Source organism: Rhinoderma darwinii, chromosome 1 (genome assembly GCF_050947455.1).
Source record: "Rhinoderma darwinii isolate aRhiDar2 chromosome 1, aRhiDar2.hap1, whole genome shotgun sequence".
Taxonomy (NCBI): domain Eukaryota; kingdom Metazoa; phylum Chordata; class Amphibia; order Anura; family Rhinodermatidae; genus Rhinoderma; species Rhinoderma darwinii.
Window position 1 is genome coordinate 276,004,206 of NC_134687.1, and position 20,655 is coordinate 276,024,860.

A 20,655-nucleotide genomic window follows, 5' to 3' on the forward strand; every position below is an offset into this window, starting at 1 on the left:
GGACACCATTTATTAGTGAGAAACTAGCCACACATCTGCGGATTATTATTTATTTACCACATTATTATACACTCTTATTTATGCCCTGATGTACTCCGCACACATTACATATGCCCCCCACATTATAAACTGAAATACCAGTATAACCCCAAACAGAACTATTACCAAGCAAAGTCTGCGCTCCAAAATCCAAATGGCGCTCTCTCCCTCCCAAGCCCTACAGTGTGCCCAAACATCAGTTTATGCCCACATATATGGCATTACCGTACCAAGTAGTACCCGCTTAACATTTTATGAGGTATTTGCCTTCAGTAGCACAACATATTGTGCACTAAAATAGCATATCACCGAAAATTCAGCGGAGCATTAATTCCTTCTTGATAAATGCCTTGAGGGGGTTTGTTTTACTATTTGACCCCCGAGTAGGGCTGGGCAATTGATCAAAAAATATCCAAAATCGCCATTAATCTACGTCATCTAGCGAATTTATCAATTTTTTTTTTCCAGGTTTAAACTGTATCTGCATCTTCAGGGCGCAGATGCAGATGCAGTTGAATCCAACGGTAGAACAGGGAACCTGCTCTACCATCCACTACGTATCGCCTGACGCGAGACAGTGACCTAGTGTGCGCCGTGCCGCACAGACCAGAGGAATCTTCTTCACTCGTCGTTGGAATGGGGTTAGGCGAGTATGTATATTATTTTTATCATGCACTATTGGGGGCTCCTGTGGGGGCAGTAATGGGGCATTATACTGTGGAGAGCACTATGGGGGCAATACACTATGTGGGGGCAGTGTAAGGGGGTATATTATACACCGTAGTATACAGCAGGCTTGGAATAATTATTAATTCAATAATGTAGCATGCAAAATGGGGTGTGGCCTAAATATTCATTAATCATAATAGAGGTTACATGTTCAATTAATCGTGATTTTGATTTAGGTCATAATTGCCCAGCCCTACCTCAGAGACCTGCAGTTGTGGGCCAATGCTGCATAAATCACCAAAATGACCTCAAATGCACATGATTATTTTTCACTTCTGAACCCTGTCGTATGTCAAGGCAAAAAATTAGGGCAAGATGCAGGGTGTATCTAAAGCCAAAAAACACGGCATAATAATGAGAGCGGTCTTTCCATAATGGCACAAGCTGGGCACTGAAATTACAGATCTGTGGAAAAAAATAAAATTTTTTGCTTTGCTCCATACGCTGTGCATTAATTTCTAATAAAAACACCTGTGGGGCCAAAATGCTCACTACGCCCCTTAAATGCCTTGGAAGGGTGTAGTTTCCAAAATGGTGTCACTTTTGGGGGGGTTTGTTTCACTATTTGACCTTTGAGCACTGCAATTGTGGGCCAATGTTGTGAAAATCACGAAAATAGGACTCAAATGTGCATGGTGCTCCTCACTTCCGAGCCCTGTCATATGTCCAGGCAAACGTTAAATGCCTTGAGGGGTGTCATTTCCAAAACGGGGTCACTTCTCGGGGGTTTCCATTGTACTCTCGTGCATCAGGGGCTTTGCAAATGTGGCATAACGCTCGGACAGCAATCCAGCAAAATCTGCGCTCTAAAAGCCAAATGGCGCACCTTCTGTTCTAAGCCCTGCCATGTGCCCAAACGCCAGTTTGCGACTACACATAGGGTATTTCCATACTTGGGAGATATTGAGGCAAATTTTGTGGTTTATTCTCCTATTACCCCTTGTGAAGATATAAAGAGAAAAATATTCTTCATCTTCACTGCCTAATTCTAATAAAATTTATGAAACACCTGTGGGGTCAAGATGCTCACTACACCTCTAGATGAATGCACCGAGAGGTGTAGTTTCCAAAATGGAGTCACTTCTTAGGGCTTTCTACTGTATTGGTACCTCAGGGGCTCTGCAAATGCAACATGGCACCCAAAAAATAACCCTGAAAAATCTGCATGCATAATAGTGCTCCTGATATTCTGAGCCCTGCCGTGTGTCCAAACAGAAGTTTATGATCACATATTGGGTATTTCCAGACTGAGTGCTTTTTCTCCTTGTAAAAATGAAAAAAAAAAAATCTACATGTCACAAGAAATTTCTCAATGCTGTTTTGAATACTTTGAGGGGTGCAGTTTTTAAAATGGTGTGATTTATGGGGTTTCTAATATATAGGACTCTCAAAGTCACTTCAAAACTGAACTGGTCCCTGAAAAAATGTTTTGGAAATGTGAGAAATTGCTGCTAAATTTATAAGCCGATGCCAACATAAAGTAGACATATGGGAAATGGAAACTAGTAACTATTTAGTGTGGTATTACTGTCTTACAAGCAATTATTTACATTTTTCCACAATTTCTCTAAAATGTTGGTGTTTTTCACAGGTAAACACTGAACGTATCTATTACATTTTACCACTAAGGCCACATGCACACGACCGTAGCCATGTGCACGGCCGTGATTTTCGGGTCGACCGGGGACGGAGTGTCACCCGCGAGCCCGCCCGCAAGTCGCAGGCCGTGCACATAGCCGCGGCCATTATTTCCTATGAACCTGTATCGCAGAACACGGCCGTAATAAGACATGTCCGTTCTTTCTGCGGTCTGGGCTCTTGGGCCATGCACGGACCGTGGAAACCATGGTCGTGTGCATGGCCCCATAGGAATGAATGGGGCCGCAATTCTGTGGATTTTCGGGGGAATTGCAAAAGCACTTTCGTGTGCATGGGGACGAAGTACAATATGTCACGAAAAAACAATCTCAGAATCGCTTGGATAAGTAAAAGCGTTCCCAAGTGATAACCACATAAAGTGACACGTCAGTCAATTTTGGCCTTGTGGACAGCCCTTTTTTCCTGTGTTTCCAAGGTTAAATACAACTCACAAATTAAATATTTCATTCTTTTGTGTACCAAAATGTGATAATCAGGAATTTTTCGTCCTAGCACCTTTTGAGAGGTTGTTTTTTTACAAGCCTTACTTTTAGAGGGACAATTTTCCTGCTTTATGCCATGGCCAATCCCTGACTTTTGACACTGATATTATATGCCTATATATTGTGGCTTAAAGTGTAGCTAAACGTTCGGCAAACTTCTGACATGTCATAGTGACATGTCAGAAGTTTGGATTGGTGGGGGTCCGAGCACGGAGACCCCCACCAAATCGCTAGAACAAAGCAGCTGAAGGACTCGTGTGAGCGTTCAGCTGCTTCGTTTCTGTTCGGCTTTTCCCGGAAAGCCGATGTATCGGAGTACGGGCTCATAGACTTTGTATTGAGTCCGTACATCGATACATTTATTTCCGGAAAAAGCCGAACAGACACGAAGCGGCCGACCGCTCACACGAGTGCTTCAGCTGCTTCATTCTAGCGATTGGTGGGGGTCTCCGTGCTCGGACCCCCACCAATCCAAACTTCGGACATGTCACTATGACATGTCAGAAGTTTGCCGAACGTTTAGCTACACTAAGTTCTGTATGCTTTGATACAAAATGATGGATGTTGCAGAAGATTTCAGCGCCCTGGTGGGGAGGTTGGAGATACTAACTAGCGCTTGTTCGAGAACGTCCCTTGTCATGCGCAGTAGAGCCTGATATTGGCCGTGCGCAAGCGCAGCTGCGATGCAGATTTCGCGCATGCGCAGTTGCAATCTCAGCATTGTACACGTGTACATTTACTGATCATTGTATAAATCTATATCTGACACATTGCGCTCTGTAATTGCTTGAGAAAGGTTCAGATGTGAACTGAAACGTCACTCACTTTTTGGTGATTAAACCAACACCTCATCTATTCTGAAATTCTGGTGCCGTTACTTCTTCTATGTCCGGTTATCCATTTCAAGCCAAGGAATGGATTCATCCCCTGCGGTAACGTGCACATGGCCTGATTTACAGCGTTGTCAGAGTGCTGTGTTCATCTTTTTGAGATCGATAGATATTATACACAGACGCACGCATATACATACACACACATATATATATATATATATATATATATATCACACACACACACACACACACACACACACACACACACACACACAGTGCCCACCAAAAGTTAGCATTGGCCAAAATGTACTGCGAAGAAAAAATAGGATCCTATTGGCTTTAGTCAATGCCACTTATCCTATCCATGATCCAATATCATTGTCAACTGCTAAAAGAACTGTTCATCATTGCGAAATAACCGGTTCAATTAAAGATGCACCAAGATCCAGAAGACCCAAACATGCTAGTAATAATGAAAAAGCTTTAGATATTCTGCTAACTGTACATGATAATCCTCATACATCTGTCTCCAGTGGAGCACAACAAAATTATATCAACGCCACATCAGTCCGTCGAATTTTGAAGAGGCATCATTATCATCCTTATAAAAGACATCTAGTTCAGGAGCTATCCGAGAATGATTATGACAGAATAGTGGAATTTTGCGATACAACGATGGCATGATTTGATGATAATCAGATTTTCAACCAGACCTGTTTTTCGGATGATGCTACGTTTGAACTAAACGGTTCTGTAAAATAGACAGAACATGAGGTATTGGGCAGACGAAAACCCACATTGGATGAGACAGTCATACCCAGTATCCTCAGAAGGTGAACGTTTGGGCCGGAATATTGCTGAATCATGTAGGACCATTTTTCATTGAAGTAAACAAATGCAGAAAATTACTGCAATTTGCTAAGAAACCAAGTGATACCAGCAATTCAAAATATTGCTGGAGAAGCTTTCCGCAATGTTTGGTATCAGCAGGATGGAGCTCCGGCTCATTTTTCTCTGTGACCTCGAAATCTTCTGAACGATAATTTTCCTGATCAATGGATTGGTAGAAGAGGCCCGATAGAATGGCCACCGAGATCACCAGATCTGACCCCATTAGACTTTTTACTGGGTGTATTTAAAAAGTAAAGTCTAAGACTAGGATCACAAACTTAGAGGAGCTGCGGGAAAGAATAGTGAACATTTCGAATTCAATCACACCAGATGTTATAAATAACGTTATCGACACGTTTTACGTTCGCTTAGGACACTGTCAAGTTCTTGAAGGACATCAGTTCGAACATTTGATTTAATACAGTAATTTTTATGTTTGTACTAATACATATAATACATGTCCTCGGTCTTGCTTTGGTTGGCCGGACAACACACATGCGCACACGCACACAGGGTTTGGAGTCGTTAAATACTAGGGGACGAGGACTTCCTGTTCCGGCGCTGGCGATGCAGGACGCGTGGCTGAGCTCCCGCTCCCGACTAGCCTGCTTATCTGCAAAAGCCACTTCGGTGGCGACAACCGGCGGACAGACACTGGAAAGTACCCGGGGGTGCCTGCATGGACCGATACCCCCTCAGGAGTGCACATAAGCCAACCATGGAGGATCTAGACGCGGGAGTAAACAGGGGAGGTAAGATGGCGGCACTTCCCGCCACTGCTCCCCTGCTGTATTCACAGGATGAGGAGCAGCTACGGCCCCAGTCCCAGTCACCGATTCCAAGCCCAGCAGAGCCCACAACCTCTTTTAACCACGCACCTGTGGATTATAAAGCATTGTCTCATGAAGTGGCTATGCGCATAGTCCCCGACCTGCAGAAAGCGCTGGAAAAAACAGTCCAAGAGTCGCTCAACCGCATGCATGCGGACCTGGCACAAGTAACCTCCAGGACTAACGAATTGGAGCAACGTGTATCGCTGCTGGAGGATGAGAATGAGCGCCTGCAGTCCAAGCTTAAAACGGTGTTATCCAGTACTACGCAGTTGGGGGAAAAGGTGGAGGACCTGGAAAACCGATCCAGGAGGAGTAACCTGCGAATAGTGGGCCTGAAGGAAGTGGTGGTCCCCTCTGAGTTGCAACGTATATGCGAGAGATCGTGGCCGGCAGCATTGAGTCTTCCACGTCCATGCCGGGTGGAGAGGGCACACATGGTGGGACCGGACCCAAGAAATCTCCTACCAGCAGACAACAGCAGCAGTTCGCTTCGCCCCAGACAAGTTATCTTTAAGCTGTTGGATTATAATGACAAGGTGGCACTGATGAAGGCATATCGAAGTAGATCCCGACCCTTGGAGATAATGGGCATGAAAGTGCTACTTTTTGAGGACTATTCTACGTAGGCGATCCTTCAGCAAGATCTGTACGGAGCTGTTTCAAGCGAAAGTGCGCTTTAGCCTACAGTACCCGGCTATCTTACGAGTGTTTCAGGAAAACGGGCGGATCAACATTTTCGCCACAGCGAAGGATGCGGAGGAAGCTCTGGCAGAGCTATGTGGAAGCCGCCCCCTGCACGAGGTGCGACGCACTCCAGACCACAGCCCACGCCACAAGCCAAGAGAAGTCGGAGGGAACTCGGATTGAAGTTTGAGGACTAAAGTTTTTTGAGACCCTCATAACTTATGCGAGGGTCCGGAGGACGCTGTAGAGCAATTGCAGGCTCCGATCTTAAGCAGATAAGTTTACAGTTATTACAGATATTAGCAGAGAATGATAAGGCTTGATGGTTGCACACGTTAGTCTTTTATCACTACAATATTTCAGTCTGTTGCCAAATGTTTTCATGCCAAACTGTATGCATTCTGATATACTGCCCTACTGTTATAATGCCGTTATAATATTATAATGATGCAATGACGTAGTTACACTGCTAGGGGCTTGAGTTTGAGCTCGCGCTGGTTTCAAGGTTATGCAGTCCATGCTCGTTAGTGGGTGGGGCTCTTCGAGCGAGAATTTTACGAGGCTGGTCTCTCTAATGAGTTTGGCTAAGACCGTTGTAGGTCAAATACGAGGGGAAGTCTCAGTAGGGGCTTCTGGATCGTTGCTCGGGGAAACCTTGAAGTGGAACAGTGATCAGGTCTAAATGCTACATGGTGAATGGAGCGGAAACTGGGGGGGGGTTGACCCGTTGCTATCGGACCAGTTATCGGCTGCTAGAGATTGCTGGTCACGGATGGGATGGTGTGCTCGGTCGGTTGGAAATTTCTGCTACGCAGGTCTGGGAGGGGGTGGGAGGGAGGGACGTGTTGGTGCACAGCAGAAAAAAGTAAAGTCTCTGACGTCAATGTGTACTAGGAAGATGACTGCCCTTGTCACAGGCGTTTTTTCAATGTTTTCTGAACAAAGTCTTAAGGCTTTGAGTTGGATTTTAGCTTTGTTTTCTAGGCCGGGTTTTGGCCGAGTTTCAAATGTTCATGCATGGCACTTAGGGAAAGATGGATCTGACTCCCTGACTCGGTCACGATTTTTGGACACCTTAGCTCACCTTAGACATAGCCCAGTAACATGAAAATAGTTTCATGGAACGTTAAGGGGCTTAGATCCCCACAGAAACGGACCAAACTCTTACGACATATGAAGAGATTACGTCCAGATGTAGCCCTGTTACAGGAAACCCACCTTACCGAATCTGAATTTAAATATCTACAAAAGTTTTGGGTGGGCCATGTTTTTGGCTCGGTCGCAAGAGACGGTAAAAGGCGGGAGTGATAATATTGGTGCACAAAAATTTTGCTTTTAGGGTGGTGTCCCAGGACCGTGATGATGAGGGCCGTTGGATACATCTAGTGATGGAGCATGCAGGGGAAACTATTAGCATCCATAATGTTTATGGGCCTAACGCGGCCAACGCAGAATTCTTTGGTAAATTGGAAACCCAACTCCAGCAGGATCGCACAAAGCTGTTGGTGCTAGGGGGAGACCTTAATACCGTAAGGTCCGCTAGGGAAGATAGAAGTGTAGGGGCCACTTTGCAGAGACAGAGGGATAGGATCCTGCCAGATTTTTTGAGACATGTGGCCCTCACAGATGCTTGGAGGAGTTTGCACCCCGATGCGAGGGAGTGCACACACTTTTCTCATGTACATCAGTCGTGGTCGCGCATTGATTACTTACTGGTGAACGACACTTTCTCCCGCCGGCTACGTGACGCGGCGATAGAAGATATGGTCATCTCTGACCACTCTCCAATCACAATTACTTTGGCAGACGCGGTAGCTAAGGGACTGGATTTTATTTGGCGGTTCCCCTCCTTTCTGGTGGCGGATGATGGCTTTGTACAGAAGTTCAAGGGCTGGTGGACGGCATTTGACGGGGATAATGCATCACACCGTACGGACCCGTCGTTATACTGGCGTACAGCTAAAGCGGTAATTCACGGGAAAATAATAAAATTTATGGCCAATCTTAAACGTAAAACCACCGAAGGGTATAAGACGGCGAGCGACCAATTAAGGTGCGCATACACGGCGTTTTTACAATCTCCATCAGCGTCTCTGGGGGAGGCTTGGAGGGAAGCCAAGCGACAGCATGATCAATGGCTAGACAAAAGAGAAAGCATTTATCGGTCTCAATTTGATGCTGACCTTATGCGTTTCGGTAATAAAGCGGGCAAATTACTAGCACGATTGGCGAAGGGGGAGGTATACACCGTCGCACATTTTAACCCTTAAAGACGCCAACGGACTTCCTACAACAGATCCAAAAACCATAAACACTATACTGCGTACATATTATCAGGCCCTGTACTCAGACACGCCCGTCGACACCCAAAAAGGAAAGGAATTTTTGGAGAAGGTAAAGCTGCCTGGACTCACGCAGGAGCAGAATGATCTGCTGAGCGCAGAAATCACGGTGGAAGAGATAGCGAGTACCATTAGGACCTTATCTAACGGGAAGGCCCCTGGGCCGGATGGGTTCACGGGAGAATTTTTTAAGTCCCTCAGAGAAGAAATTAGCCCCATCTTGATGGAGTATTATAACATTTTATTACAGACAGGTACGCTACCAATGGAGGCCAAAATTGCGCATATAAAGGTGCTGCCCAAAAAGGGGAAGGACCCTCTAGACCCGGGGTCCTATCGGCCAATATCATTGATAGACCAAGACCAGAAACTACTTACAAAAATCTTAGCCAATCGTTTGGCCGTGTATCTACCGACATTGGTGGGAAAATCCCAAGTGGGCTTTGTAAAGGGCAGGGCAGCAGTGACTAATCTGCGTAAGGTGTTAACAAGTACTAGAAACAGTCCGACACGATCCCAGGCCAGGCACCCGGCCGACACTCTTAGCGCTAGACGCAGAGAAAGTGTTTGATAACATACAGTGGGAATGGCTGGGGATGGTGTTAGACAAGATGAATGTCCAGGGAGCCTTTCAGATCTTTCTGAAGGGGGTCTATACTAATCCCCAAGCGCGTGTCTACTCTTCAGGATTTCTGTCGGCTCCCTTCCAATTGTATAAAGGGACCCGGCAGGGATGTCCCTTGTCGCCACTTTTATTTAATCTAGCACTTGAACCAATGGCTAGATTTCTGGAAGAGTCGGCAGTGTTCAGAGGTATCCAGGTGGGGTCTTTGGCGGTCAAGCTAGCCTTGTTCGCTGATGATGTTATTCTGTTTATGTTGAATCCTCAAGAACACTTATTGCCGGTCTTTCACTTTTTGCAGGACTTTGGGCAATGCTCGGGACACAAAGTCAATATAGCGAAGAGCGAACTGCTGGAGTTGGGCAAACCATTACCTGGTACCTTTTGGCAATCCTTGGGATGTGGGATATCCCCGGTGAAACAATGCATCACTTATCTGGGAATTAAGATAGGAAAGGCACCTGAAACCTTGTATGGCTTGAATTATCCACCACTGTTTAAAAAAATGCAGGCGGAACTCACTAGATGGTGTCAGTTACCGATATCCCTTCTGGGGAGGTGCCACCTAATTAAGATGGTCAGTTTCCCCAGATTGCTATATCCCTTTCAGACACTCCCGCTCTTACTGAAACATGGGGACGTCTCCAAGCTGAATTCGGCATTTACAAAATTCATATGGGTGGGAAAAAGGCCTCGCATTGCACTCACTAAGCTCATGAGGGGGGGCTGAAATTTCCTAATATTAGGGGATACAATGTGGTGTGCCTCTTTCGACATGTAGTGGACTGGCTTCATGAAACGAACCATTATTCTAACTTAGATCTAGAGGGGGAGTATGCCTCACCCTGGAACTTTTAAGGCCTTGCTGCATTGTCGGGTGGCCTCTCTTCCGTGCCGTCTCAAAACCTCCATTGTTCTGAGAGATACAGTCCTAGCCTGGAAAGTGGTTCGTAAAATTTTTGACTTGCCTTATCTGCTATCCAAGCACATGCCGTTGTGTGGACACCCGGAATTCTTACCGGGAGTAGACAGTAGAGACAGATTTGCCTCTTGGGGGAATGCAGGTATTAGTAATGCAGGGGACCTTATGCATACAGAGGAAAGGAGATGATTAACCGGATCGGAAATCAGGGCTAAACTCAATCACTTAGAGGACAGAACTTATTTTCTACAAGTTCTCCAGGTGCGGTCATTCTGTACCTCTAGGCTCAGAGATTTAAATAGGCAAACCTTCCAATGACGCCCCAAGCGCTGCTGTTCCATCAGGCGCGACCGCCAGAGGAAGAGGTTGCTGGAGGAACGAGATCTCCTCCCCCCCCTGGTGCACACAATTTTGTTGGTGGCTTTAAGATGCCTTCTATGTAAATGGCTGGAAGCTTATACACCGGACATCGACATGATCGTGTCCCACTTGAAACAATTGTTAGCCCTTGAACGAGTGGAGGTAGAAAAAAGAAACGGGAGCCAAAAAGTTGTTTGCTAAATGGCAGCTATTTATAGAAACGCAATGCACAGCGACTGAGGTGGTGGAAATTGTTACGCCTTTTAGACACACAGCGTGGTATCATACGCAGCTTCTGGCTGACACTTTAGGAGGCTTACAACTTCAGTCTAGTAGTAGATAGGGGATAGATGGGGTGGAGCTACTCTTTAATGACCTAAGTCGTGATCGGGAACAGGGGGAAGTCATGTTAATTGCTTAACAGATGCAAGACGATATGCCATGCATGTATGTAATTATTCTGTTTCTGTTATACTCGCAGTTGCGAGCTGTTCATTGATGTCGCAAATTTTTTTGTGAAATGTTTGTACAAAATTTGAAAAAGGTTAATAAAAATGATGTTTTAAAAAAAAAAAAAAAATCCTAGGGGATGAACCCCGGGGTCCTTATCTCGGGCTGTGTACACACACACAAAAGTGAAAGGCAAGTGGACTCACATTAATCTAACACCCTGATGACATGTAAATCCGACCGTGCGACTTCCGTGCGGTACATTTTGGGTAATGCCAAAACCAGCGGTAGCCAATAATGAAGATGATAACTTTAACGTTAAATATCTCAGCAAAAAAAAAAAAATCCTATCTCAAAATAGTTTGCAGCATCGTTTTTGTATTGAAAAGAGCAATCAAATAAGCCTCCACTCGACCCCCGTGCCATTTAAGATTTTGCTGCCCCGCCCACACCACCCAAGGGGGTGGGGGTGTATTTTTTTTCCGTTAACTGGTAGATTTTATGACCCCATTAAATCCCACCAAATTTCAACCCTCTACCTCGAGCCGTTCCGGAACTTTTGGTGGGCACTGTATATATATATATATATATATATATATATATATATATCCCTTTTTTCTAGTGGGCCTATTGAGAGTAAGTCTGTTGTGACAGCATTTAGCAGAAACAATGAAAAATGTTAAATGTGTGACGAAAGTGGAAGAAATGGAGTATAAAAGGAAGAAAGAGAAAAAAAAAATAAATAAAAAGTAGTTCAATTACCTTTTCCATTTCCTTAAAGTCTTCATCTAGTTTAGTCCCTTCTGCGCCGCCAACTTTTTCACTTACAAGCTAAAAAAAAAAAAAAAATTATTATAAGAATATATATACGCATATATACACACACACACACACACGTTTTCAGAAACGTCACATCTATACATTTTATTACGGCAGTCTGTGGGCGACAGGAGACTTTATGGCATACAGTTCATTTTTGTTTCATCCCTTCCCTTTCTCCAATCCCTTAGTTGAACTTGATGGACAAGTTTTTTTTTCAACTGTACTATGTAACTACATCTGGGCTATATGCCAAACGTACCCTCCCAACGCAGTGTGAATAGGTACTAATTTGGTAGAAATCTTTTTTTTTTAAAAAGATACGAAGTAAATAGTTATGTCGTCAAAAATTCTGATTATAGGAGGATAGAATAGACTACTTTACTGACTGTCATTGGTTTCTGTCTTTCTTAGGCCCTGTACACATTGCCACGTTACGGGACCTGTAGTTAAACGGGTATTTCAGCCTCCATCGTTTTCACCCATCCACTGCAGTGCTAGATCAGTGGGAAAGACCGCTGGGATTCCCACTGATTGCCACAGCAGTGTGCTCGGATGTTTTTGTCAGCCCCATAGACTTTGAATGAAGTGGCACCGCCCACGCCCGGCCTCCACTGCATTAAAACTGCGCTCCTAGCCGCAGCCTTGAGACTGGGGGGGCAGGGGACCGGGCCCCCTGCTCTGGTGATCGTTGGGGGTCCCAGCAGACAGACCACCAATCTAGCGATTATCAACTATCCAGTGGATAGGCAAAAAATACTAGAGTCTGGAATACCTTTCTAATGCTAAAGACAGATTTTGGATACCATCCCGAGAGCCAAAGAAAGCCTTCCCATGTAAGCGACGATTGAAATTATTCTAATTGTACGCATCATCTGAGCGTGTGATGGCACCTTAAAGGGAATGTGTTGCCAGAAAAACATGTTTTGTTTTTTTTAATTAAACATTTAGTGTGTGGGTGATTAAACATTGTTCAAATTTTTTTTATTTTTTTCACGAGTCAGGAAATATTATAAATTAATTCTAATTTATAATATTTCCCATTTCTGGTCACTAGATGGAGCTATTCCCAAAATTGCAGCATTGCAAAATTGGGTAAAAAGCCCTCGCTCTAGTGAGCTCTCAGCATCCCCCCCCCCTCCTTTATCCTGGCTAGTGCCGGGATAAACGAGGGGTTTGAACGGTGTAACCTCCTACACTGTGTGTCGCCATTTTTTGAGCGAACACACAGTGTAGTAGGTTTACATACAGTAGTAAACACACACAAACACGAACATACATTGAAATCTCTTACCTGCTCCTGCCGCCGCGGCTCCCTCCGGCCCGTCCGCTCCGTCTGCTGCCGCTGGTCCAAGTGCACAAGTCCGGAAGCCGCGACCGGAAGTAGTAATATTACTGTCCGGCCGCGACTTCCGGTCCACAGGAAAATGGCGCCGGACGGCGCCAATTTCAAATTGGACTGTGTGGGAGCGGCGCATGCGCAGTTCCCACACAGACGCCGTACACACAAGTGAATGGGACGGGAGCCGTTCGCAGTCCCTATGGGACTGTGGCTGCCGTATTCCATGTCTGTATGTGTCGTTAATCGACACATACAGAAATGGAACAAAAAATGGCAGCCCCCATAGGGAAGAAAAAGTGTAAAAATAAGAAAAAGTAAAACACAAACACACAAATAAATATAAACGTTTTTAATAAAGCACTAACATCTTTAACATATAAAAAAATAATTTGTGATGACACTGTTCCTTTAAGTGAACTATTTTGTTTATAACATAATTGTATATTGGTGTATACCTAGGTGTCCTATTTTTATCCTTTGAAAAACTGATATGCTTTCCGTAATCTAACAGAGAAACTTAGTATTCAATTCTGGGACAACACCTTTTAACCCCTTCCCGACATTTGACGTACATGTACGTCATGGAAAGTACTGACTTCCCGCATCTTGCCGTACATGTACGTCAAACGTTTGGCACCGGCTCAGAAGTTGAGCCGGTCCCATCATCACCGGATCTCAGCTGTATCTTACAGCTGACATCCGACTGTAACGGCGGGGACCGAAATTAGCTTCGATCCCCGCCATTAACCCCTTAAGTGCAGCGCTCAAACGCGATCGCTGCACTTAAGGTGTTTGCAGCTCATCGGAACCCCAGTAATGAAATTGCCGGGGTTCCGGTGGCTGCAATGGCAACCGGAGGCCTAATACTGGCCTCCCGGTCTGCCTAGCACCGAAGCCGGTCAAGATCCGCCCGGCGGCGGAGCCTGATCGGCTTCCGTAGCTGCCGGCAAGATGGCGCCGGGTCAGGAGCTGATCCGGCGTCATCAGCGGTGGAAGTCAGCTGTACTGTACAGCTGACATCCACCTGTAACGGCAGGAACCGGAGCTAGCTCCGATCCCTGCCATTAACCCCTTCGATGCAGCGCGATTGCTGCATCGTAGCGGTTACAAGCAGATCGCCAGCCCTGACAGGCAATCGGGACTGGCGACTGCTGTTATGGCAACAGGAGACACAATGGTCTCCTGCTCTGCCATTACGGAAGCCGATTTAGGCCCCGCCGGGAGGCGAAGCCTAAACGGCTTGCTGTCAGTGAATGACTGACAGATCTAATACATTGCACTACATAGGTAGTGCAATGTATTAGAAAAAAAAAAATCTGACCGTTGGACCTTCAAGTCCCCTAGTGGGACTTGAGAAAAAGTGTAAAAAAAGTATAAAAAAGTGTAAAAAAAAGTGCAAAAAATAAAAGTTTGAAAACAATAAAAGTTTCAAGTAATCAAATAACACACAATCCCCCTTTTACTCTTATCAAGTCCTTTATTATTGAAAAATAATAATAAACCATATGTATTTGGTATCGCCACGACCGTAACGACCGGAGGTATCAAAATATTATATTATTTATTGCACGCGGTGAACAGCGTAAAAAAAACCCGTAAAAAACGTTACCAGAGTTTCTGTTTTTTAGTCACTTTGCCCTACAAATATTACAATAAAAAGTGATCAAAAAGTCGCACGTATCCAAAAATGGTACCTATAAAAACTATAGCTCGTCCCGCAAAAAACAAGCCCTCATACAACTCCGTCGACAAAAAAATTAAAACGTTATGGTTCTCACAACTTGGCGACAGAAAAAATACATTCTTTTTACAAAAGTAATTTTATTGTGCAAAAAGTTGTAAAACATAAAAAAGTTCTATAAATGAGGTATCGCCGGAATCGTACTGACCCGCAGAATAAAGGTAACATGTAGTTTATAATGCGTGGTGAACTCTGTATAAAAAAAAACCAAAAAAAGCTGTGCCAGAATTGCGTTTTTTGGTTTACCTGGCATCCCAAAAAATAGGATAAAAGGTGATCAAAAAGTCACATGTACCCCAAAATGGTACCAATAATAACTACAGCTCGTCCCGCAACAAACCAGCCCTCATACCGCTACGTCTATGAAAAATAAAATTAGTTATGGCTCCAATAAGTCAGGAAATAAAAAAATATGCAGTTGTGCCCGAGGAGAACATTTCTTCTGTTTCAAGAGGCGATTTATCAAGGACCTAAAATTAGGGAACCAGGAAGGGAGGGCCCAATCATATCCGATGGAAGCGACGGTGCCCGTATTATACCAGGATAATACTTTCCCAGCAAAATTCCCCAAACTACAAAGGCGCGGAGTGTGGACCAAAAGGGGGATAAGAAATGACACCATTTATCAGTGCGACACCGGCCTGTGCAGAAAGGATTGCTTCACAGCGTAACACACATCTATGGATTATTTTTATTTTTTTATACCACCTGACTATGCCCCTTATATACTCCGCCCCACTTACATGTACCCCCACATTATAAAACACCAGCAATACTCAAACAAATATAGTACCAAGCAAAATCCGCTCTCCAAAAGCCAAATGGTGCTCCCTCGGCCCTGAACCCTACAGCGTGCCCAAACAGCAGTTTCCTTCAACATATATGGCACCGTCATACCCGTGAGAACCCTTTTAACAATTTTTGTGGTGTGTGTCTCCAGCGTCATAAGCTGGGCATGACATATTTGCCACTGAATGGCATATCTAGGGAAAAATATAAATTTTTAATTTGCACCATCCGCAGCGCATTCATTTATGGAAAAGACCTGTGGGGTGAAAATGCTCACTACACCCCTTAATAAATGCCTTGAGGGGTGCTGTTCCATAATGGGGTCACTTATCAGGGGTTTCTTTTTATTATTTCACATCTGAGCCTCTGCAGTTGTGAACCAATACTTTGTAAATCGCCAAATTAGGCCTCCACTCCGCATGGTACTCTTCACTTCTGAGCCCTGTCATATGTCCAGACAAAAGATTAGGGCCACATGTAGGGTGTTTCTAAAACCGGGAAACACCGCATAATAATTAGAGAGCTGTCTTGTTATGGTGGCACAAGCCGGGCACCACATATTGGCATATCTATGGAAAAAAATCCCATTTTCACTCTGCAACATTGAGCGCACACTAATTTCTACAAAACACCTGCAGGGTTAAAATGCTTACTACACCCCTTGGTAAATGCATTGAGGGGTGTAGTTTACAAAATGGGGTCACTTCTGGGGGGTTTCCACTGTTTTGGGCCCACAGGTGCCCAGAAACCAATCCAGCAACATCTGCACTCCAAATGGCGGTCCTTCCCTTCTGAGCCCTGCCGTTTGCCCAAACAGCAGTTTATGACCACATATGGGGTATTGCCGTACTCGGGAGAAATAGCTTTACAAATGTTGGGTTCTTTTTTTCCTTTATTTGTTGAGAAAATGAAAAAATTTGCGCTAAAGCTACGTCTTATTGAAGAAAAAGGACTGTTTTTATTTTCACTGCCTAATTCTAATAAATTCTATGAAACATCTGTGGGGTCAAAATGCTCACTACACCCCTAGATGCATTCTTCAAGAGGTGTAGTTTCCTAAATGGTGTCACTTTTTGGGCGTTTTCATTGTTTTGTCCCCTCAGGGGCTTTGCAAATGTGACCTGGCCTCCGCAAATCATTCCTGCTAAATGTGATCTCAAAAAGTCAAATAGTGCTCTTTCCCTTCTAAGCCCTGCCGTGTGTCCAAACAGCCGTTTATTACCACATGTGGGGTATTGTTTTACTCGGGAGAAATTGCTTTACAAATTTTGTGGTGCTTTTTCTCCTTTAGTCCTTCTGGAAATGAGAAAAAATTAGCTAAACCTACATTTTCTTTGAAAAAATGTAGATTATTATTTTCAGGGCCTACTTCCAATAATTTCTGCAAAAAAACTGTGGTGTCAAATCGCTCACTATACCCCTAGATAATTTCCTCAATGGGTGTTGTTTCCAAAATGGGGTCACTTGTGGGGGGTTTCCACTGTTTTGTCCCCTCAGGGGCTTTGTAAATGTAACATGGCCTCCGCAAACCATTCCTGCTAAATGTGAACTCCAAAAGCCAAATGGCGCTCTTTCCCTTCTCAGCCACGCCGTGTCTCCAAACAACCGTTTATTACCACATGTGAGGTATTGTTTTACTCGGGAGAAATTGCTTTACAAATTTTGCGGTGCTTTTTCTCCTTTAGTCCTTGTGGAAATGAGAAAAAAAATCGCTAAACCTACATTTTCTTTGAAGAAATGTTGATTTTAATTTTCACGGCCTACTTCCAATAATTTCTGTAAAAAACCTGTGCGGTGAAAATGCTCACTACACCCCTAGATAATTTCCTTGAGGTGTCTAGTTTCCCAGATGGGGTCACTTTTGGGGGATTTTGACTGTTTTGGCACCGCAAGAGCCCTTCAAACCTGACATGGTGCCTAAAATATATTCTAACAAAAATAAGGCCCCAAAATCCACTAGGTGCTCCTTTGCTTCTGAGGCCGGTGTTTCAGTCCAGTAGCACGCTACGGCCACATGTGGGATATTTCCTAAAACTGCAAAAACTGGGCAACAAATATTGAGTTGCATTTCTCTGGTAAAACCTTCTGTGTTATAAAAAAAATTGTATTAAAAATGTATTTCTGCAGAAAAATATGAAATTTGTAAATTTCACCTCTACTTTGCTTTAATTCCTGTGAAATGTTTAAAGGGTTAAGACATTTTCTAAATGCTGTTTTGAATACTTTGAGGGGTGAAGTTTTTAAAATGGGGTGACTTTTTTGGGGTTTCTAATATATAAGGCCCTCAAAACCACTTCACAACTGAACTGGCCCCTGTAAAAATAGCCTTTTGAAATTTTCTTGAAAATGTGAGAAATTGCTGCTAAAGTTCTAAGCCTTGTGAGGTCATAGAAAAATAAAAGGATGTTCAAAAAACGATGCCAATCTAAAGTAGACATATGGGGGATGTTAATTAGCAACAATTTTGTGTATTATAACTGCCTGTCTTACAAGCAGATACATTTAAATTGAGAAAAATGCTAATTTTTGCAATTTTTCGCTAAATTTTGGTGTTTTTCACAATTAAATACTGAACATATCGAGCAAATTTTGCCAGTAACATAAAGTCCAATGTGTCACGAGAAAACAATCTCAGAATCGCTTGGATAGGTGAAAGCATTCCGGAGTTATTACCACATAAAGTGACACGTCAGATTTGAAAAATGAGGCTCTGTCAGGAAGGTCAAAAGTGGCTAAAGAGGGAAGGGGTTAATTAGAATAATTTGTTTGTTTGTTTGTTATCATACTGACTGACTTTTTACTGATTAGACTCTCTTCACACAGTGTTGGCAGTGTCAGTTCTGTGTATGCACTGGGAAAGTTTCTGGTGCATACACCGATCCATAGGGCCAAATTCAACCAGACGGATGCAAAACAGTGTCATTTTGGCATCCATATGGCCGGTACATGTATTCACTGTATAGGAAAGTGTAGTCTGCTGAGCTTAACCATACAAAAAAATATTTAAAAAAAAAGTAAACTGCGCAATATAAGTTTATTTTTACAATAACAGCCTACAGTGGCATATAATGGAGGCTTACATTGGTAAATTCTCTTGACATATAGCTCGGATGTACACTGAAAACGCAGTGTCAATAGAGCCTTAGTTCTTCTGTGACCATATGTTGTTTTTCTGCTCCATTTCTTTGAGAACACATTGTTTTAACAGACCGTGTGAAGAGCTCATGAAAAATAGAACATGTCCTATTTTCGTCCGTTTTCACGGATCCCTCAATAGACTCAAGTTTTTGAGGGATCCGTGAAAACGCGTCGGGTATGGGTGCAACTCGGACGGGAAACACTGCCATTTTTCACGTTCGAGTTTGCACTTGTTTATTTGAATCAGGCCTTAAAATGTGATTGGAACATTTGGAAAAAACCAAATCATTTGAAAAAACCACCTTGTATAAGTTCAGAGCATGGCCTAAACAGGATAATTTTTTTTCCGCGTGGAAAAAGGGTATTTAAATCACAGTAGATCATATGAACCTTCAGTATTATTAAAAGAAGATCTCTGCCTCACCAAGGTTGCCTACCCCTGAATTAGGTGGATGTTCTGGGAGGAAATAAAACGAACACCAAGAGCGCCATATCAAGTATGTAACATCAAGATACGGACAGTGACGTCAGGAACTTGCCCAGGGTCAGAATCCCTGGACCTAGTGCCACCTTATGCTCTTCTCATGGATTCCAGCCCTGGGGAAGTTCCCCAATGTATACGTTTAACATATACCGTGACAGTTGCCATTGTCACACACATGCTCCTATGTTCAACCCCTTCCCGACATTTGCCGTATGGGTACACCATGGAAAGCATAGACTTCCCGCATTTTGCCGTACCCATACGCCGAATGTTTGGGACCGGCTCAGAAGCTGAGCCGGTGCCATCATCACCGGATCTCAGCTGTATCTTACAGCTGACATCCGGCTGTAACGGCGGGGACCGAAATTAGCTTCGATCCCCGCCATTGACCCCTCAAGTGCAGTGCTCAAACGCGATCGCAGCATTAAAGGTGTTTGCAGCTCATCGGAACCCCGGCAATACTGGCCTCCCGGTCTGCCTAGCACGGAAACAGGTCAAGAATCCGCCCGGCGGCGGAGCCTGACCGGCTTCCGTAGCTGCCGGCAAGATGGCGCCGGTTCAGGAGCTGATCCGGCGTCATCAGCGGTGGAAGTCAGCTGTATGTTACAGCTGACATCCACCTGTAACGGAAGGAAGCGGAGCTAGCTCCGATCCCTGCCATTAACCCCTTCGATGCAGAAATCGAAAGCGATTGCTGCATCATAGCGGTTACTATCAGATCGCCAGCCCTGACAGGCAATCGGGACTGGCGACTGCTGCTATGGCAACATGAGACACAATGGTCTCCTGCTCTGCCATTACGGAAGCCGATTAGGCTCCGCCGGGAGGCGAAGCCTAATCGGCTTGCTGTCAGTTTATAACTGACAGATCTAATACATTGCAATACGTAGGTAGTGCAATGTATTAGAAAAAAATAAATCTGACAGCTGGACTTTCAAGTCCCCTAGTGGGACTTGAGAAAAAGTGTCAAAAAGTGAAAAAAATAAAAAAGTTTGAAAACAATAAAAGTTTCAAGTAATAAAATAAAACACAATCCTCGTTTTACTCTTATCAAATCCTTTATTATTGAAAAAAAATAATAAACCATACGTATTTGGTATCGCCGCGAACGTAACGACCTGAGGTATCAAAATATTATATTTATTGCACGCGGTGAACAGCGTAAAAAAAAAACTGTAAAAAAACTATATCAGAGTTTCTGTTTTTTGGTCATTTTGCTCTAAAAATATAGGAATAAAAAGAGATCAAAAAGTCGCACGTATTCCAAAAATGGTACCTATAAAAACTATAGCTTGTCTTGCAAAAAACAAGCCCTCATACAACTCCGTCAACAAAATTAGCCACTTTTGACCTTCCTGACCGAGCCTCATTTTTCAAATCTGACATGTGTCACTTTATGTGGTAATAACTCCGGAATGCTTTCACCTATCCAAGCGATTCTGAGATTGTTTTCTCGTGACACATTGGACTTTAAGTTACTGGCAAAATTTGCTCGA

General features: G+C 43.9%; 1 protein-coding gene across 2 annotated transcripts in view; it reads right to left on the minus strand.

Moving 5' to 3' along the window:
• Nucleotides 1-20,655, minus strand: part of SH3GL1 (SH3 domain containing GRB2 like 1, endophilin A2) — a 158,938-nt gene that overhangs the window by 111,072 nt on the left and 27,211 nt on the right. For both annotated transcript variants that reach the window (XM_075864257.1, XM_075864264.1), the window contains one exon: nt 11,609-11,677. In XM_075864257.1, the coding sequence (XP_075720372.1) occupies nt 11,609-11,677 (69 nt within the window). Of the gene's footprint in view, nt 1-11,608; nt 11,678-20,655 lie in introns of those variants that run through there.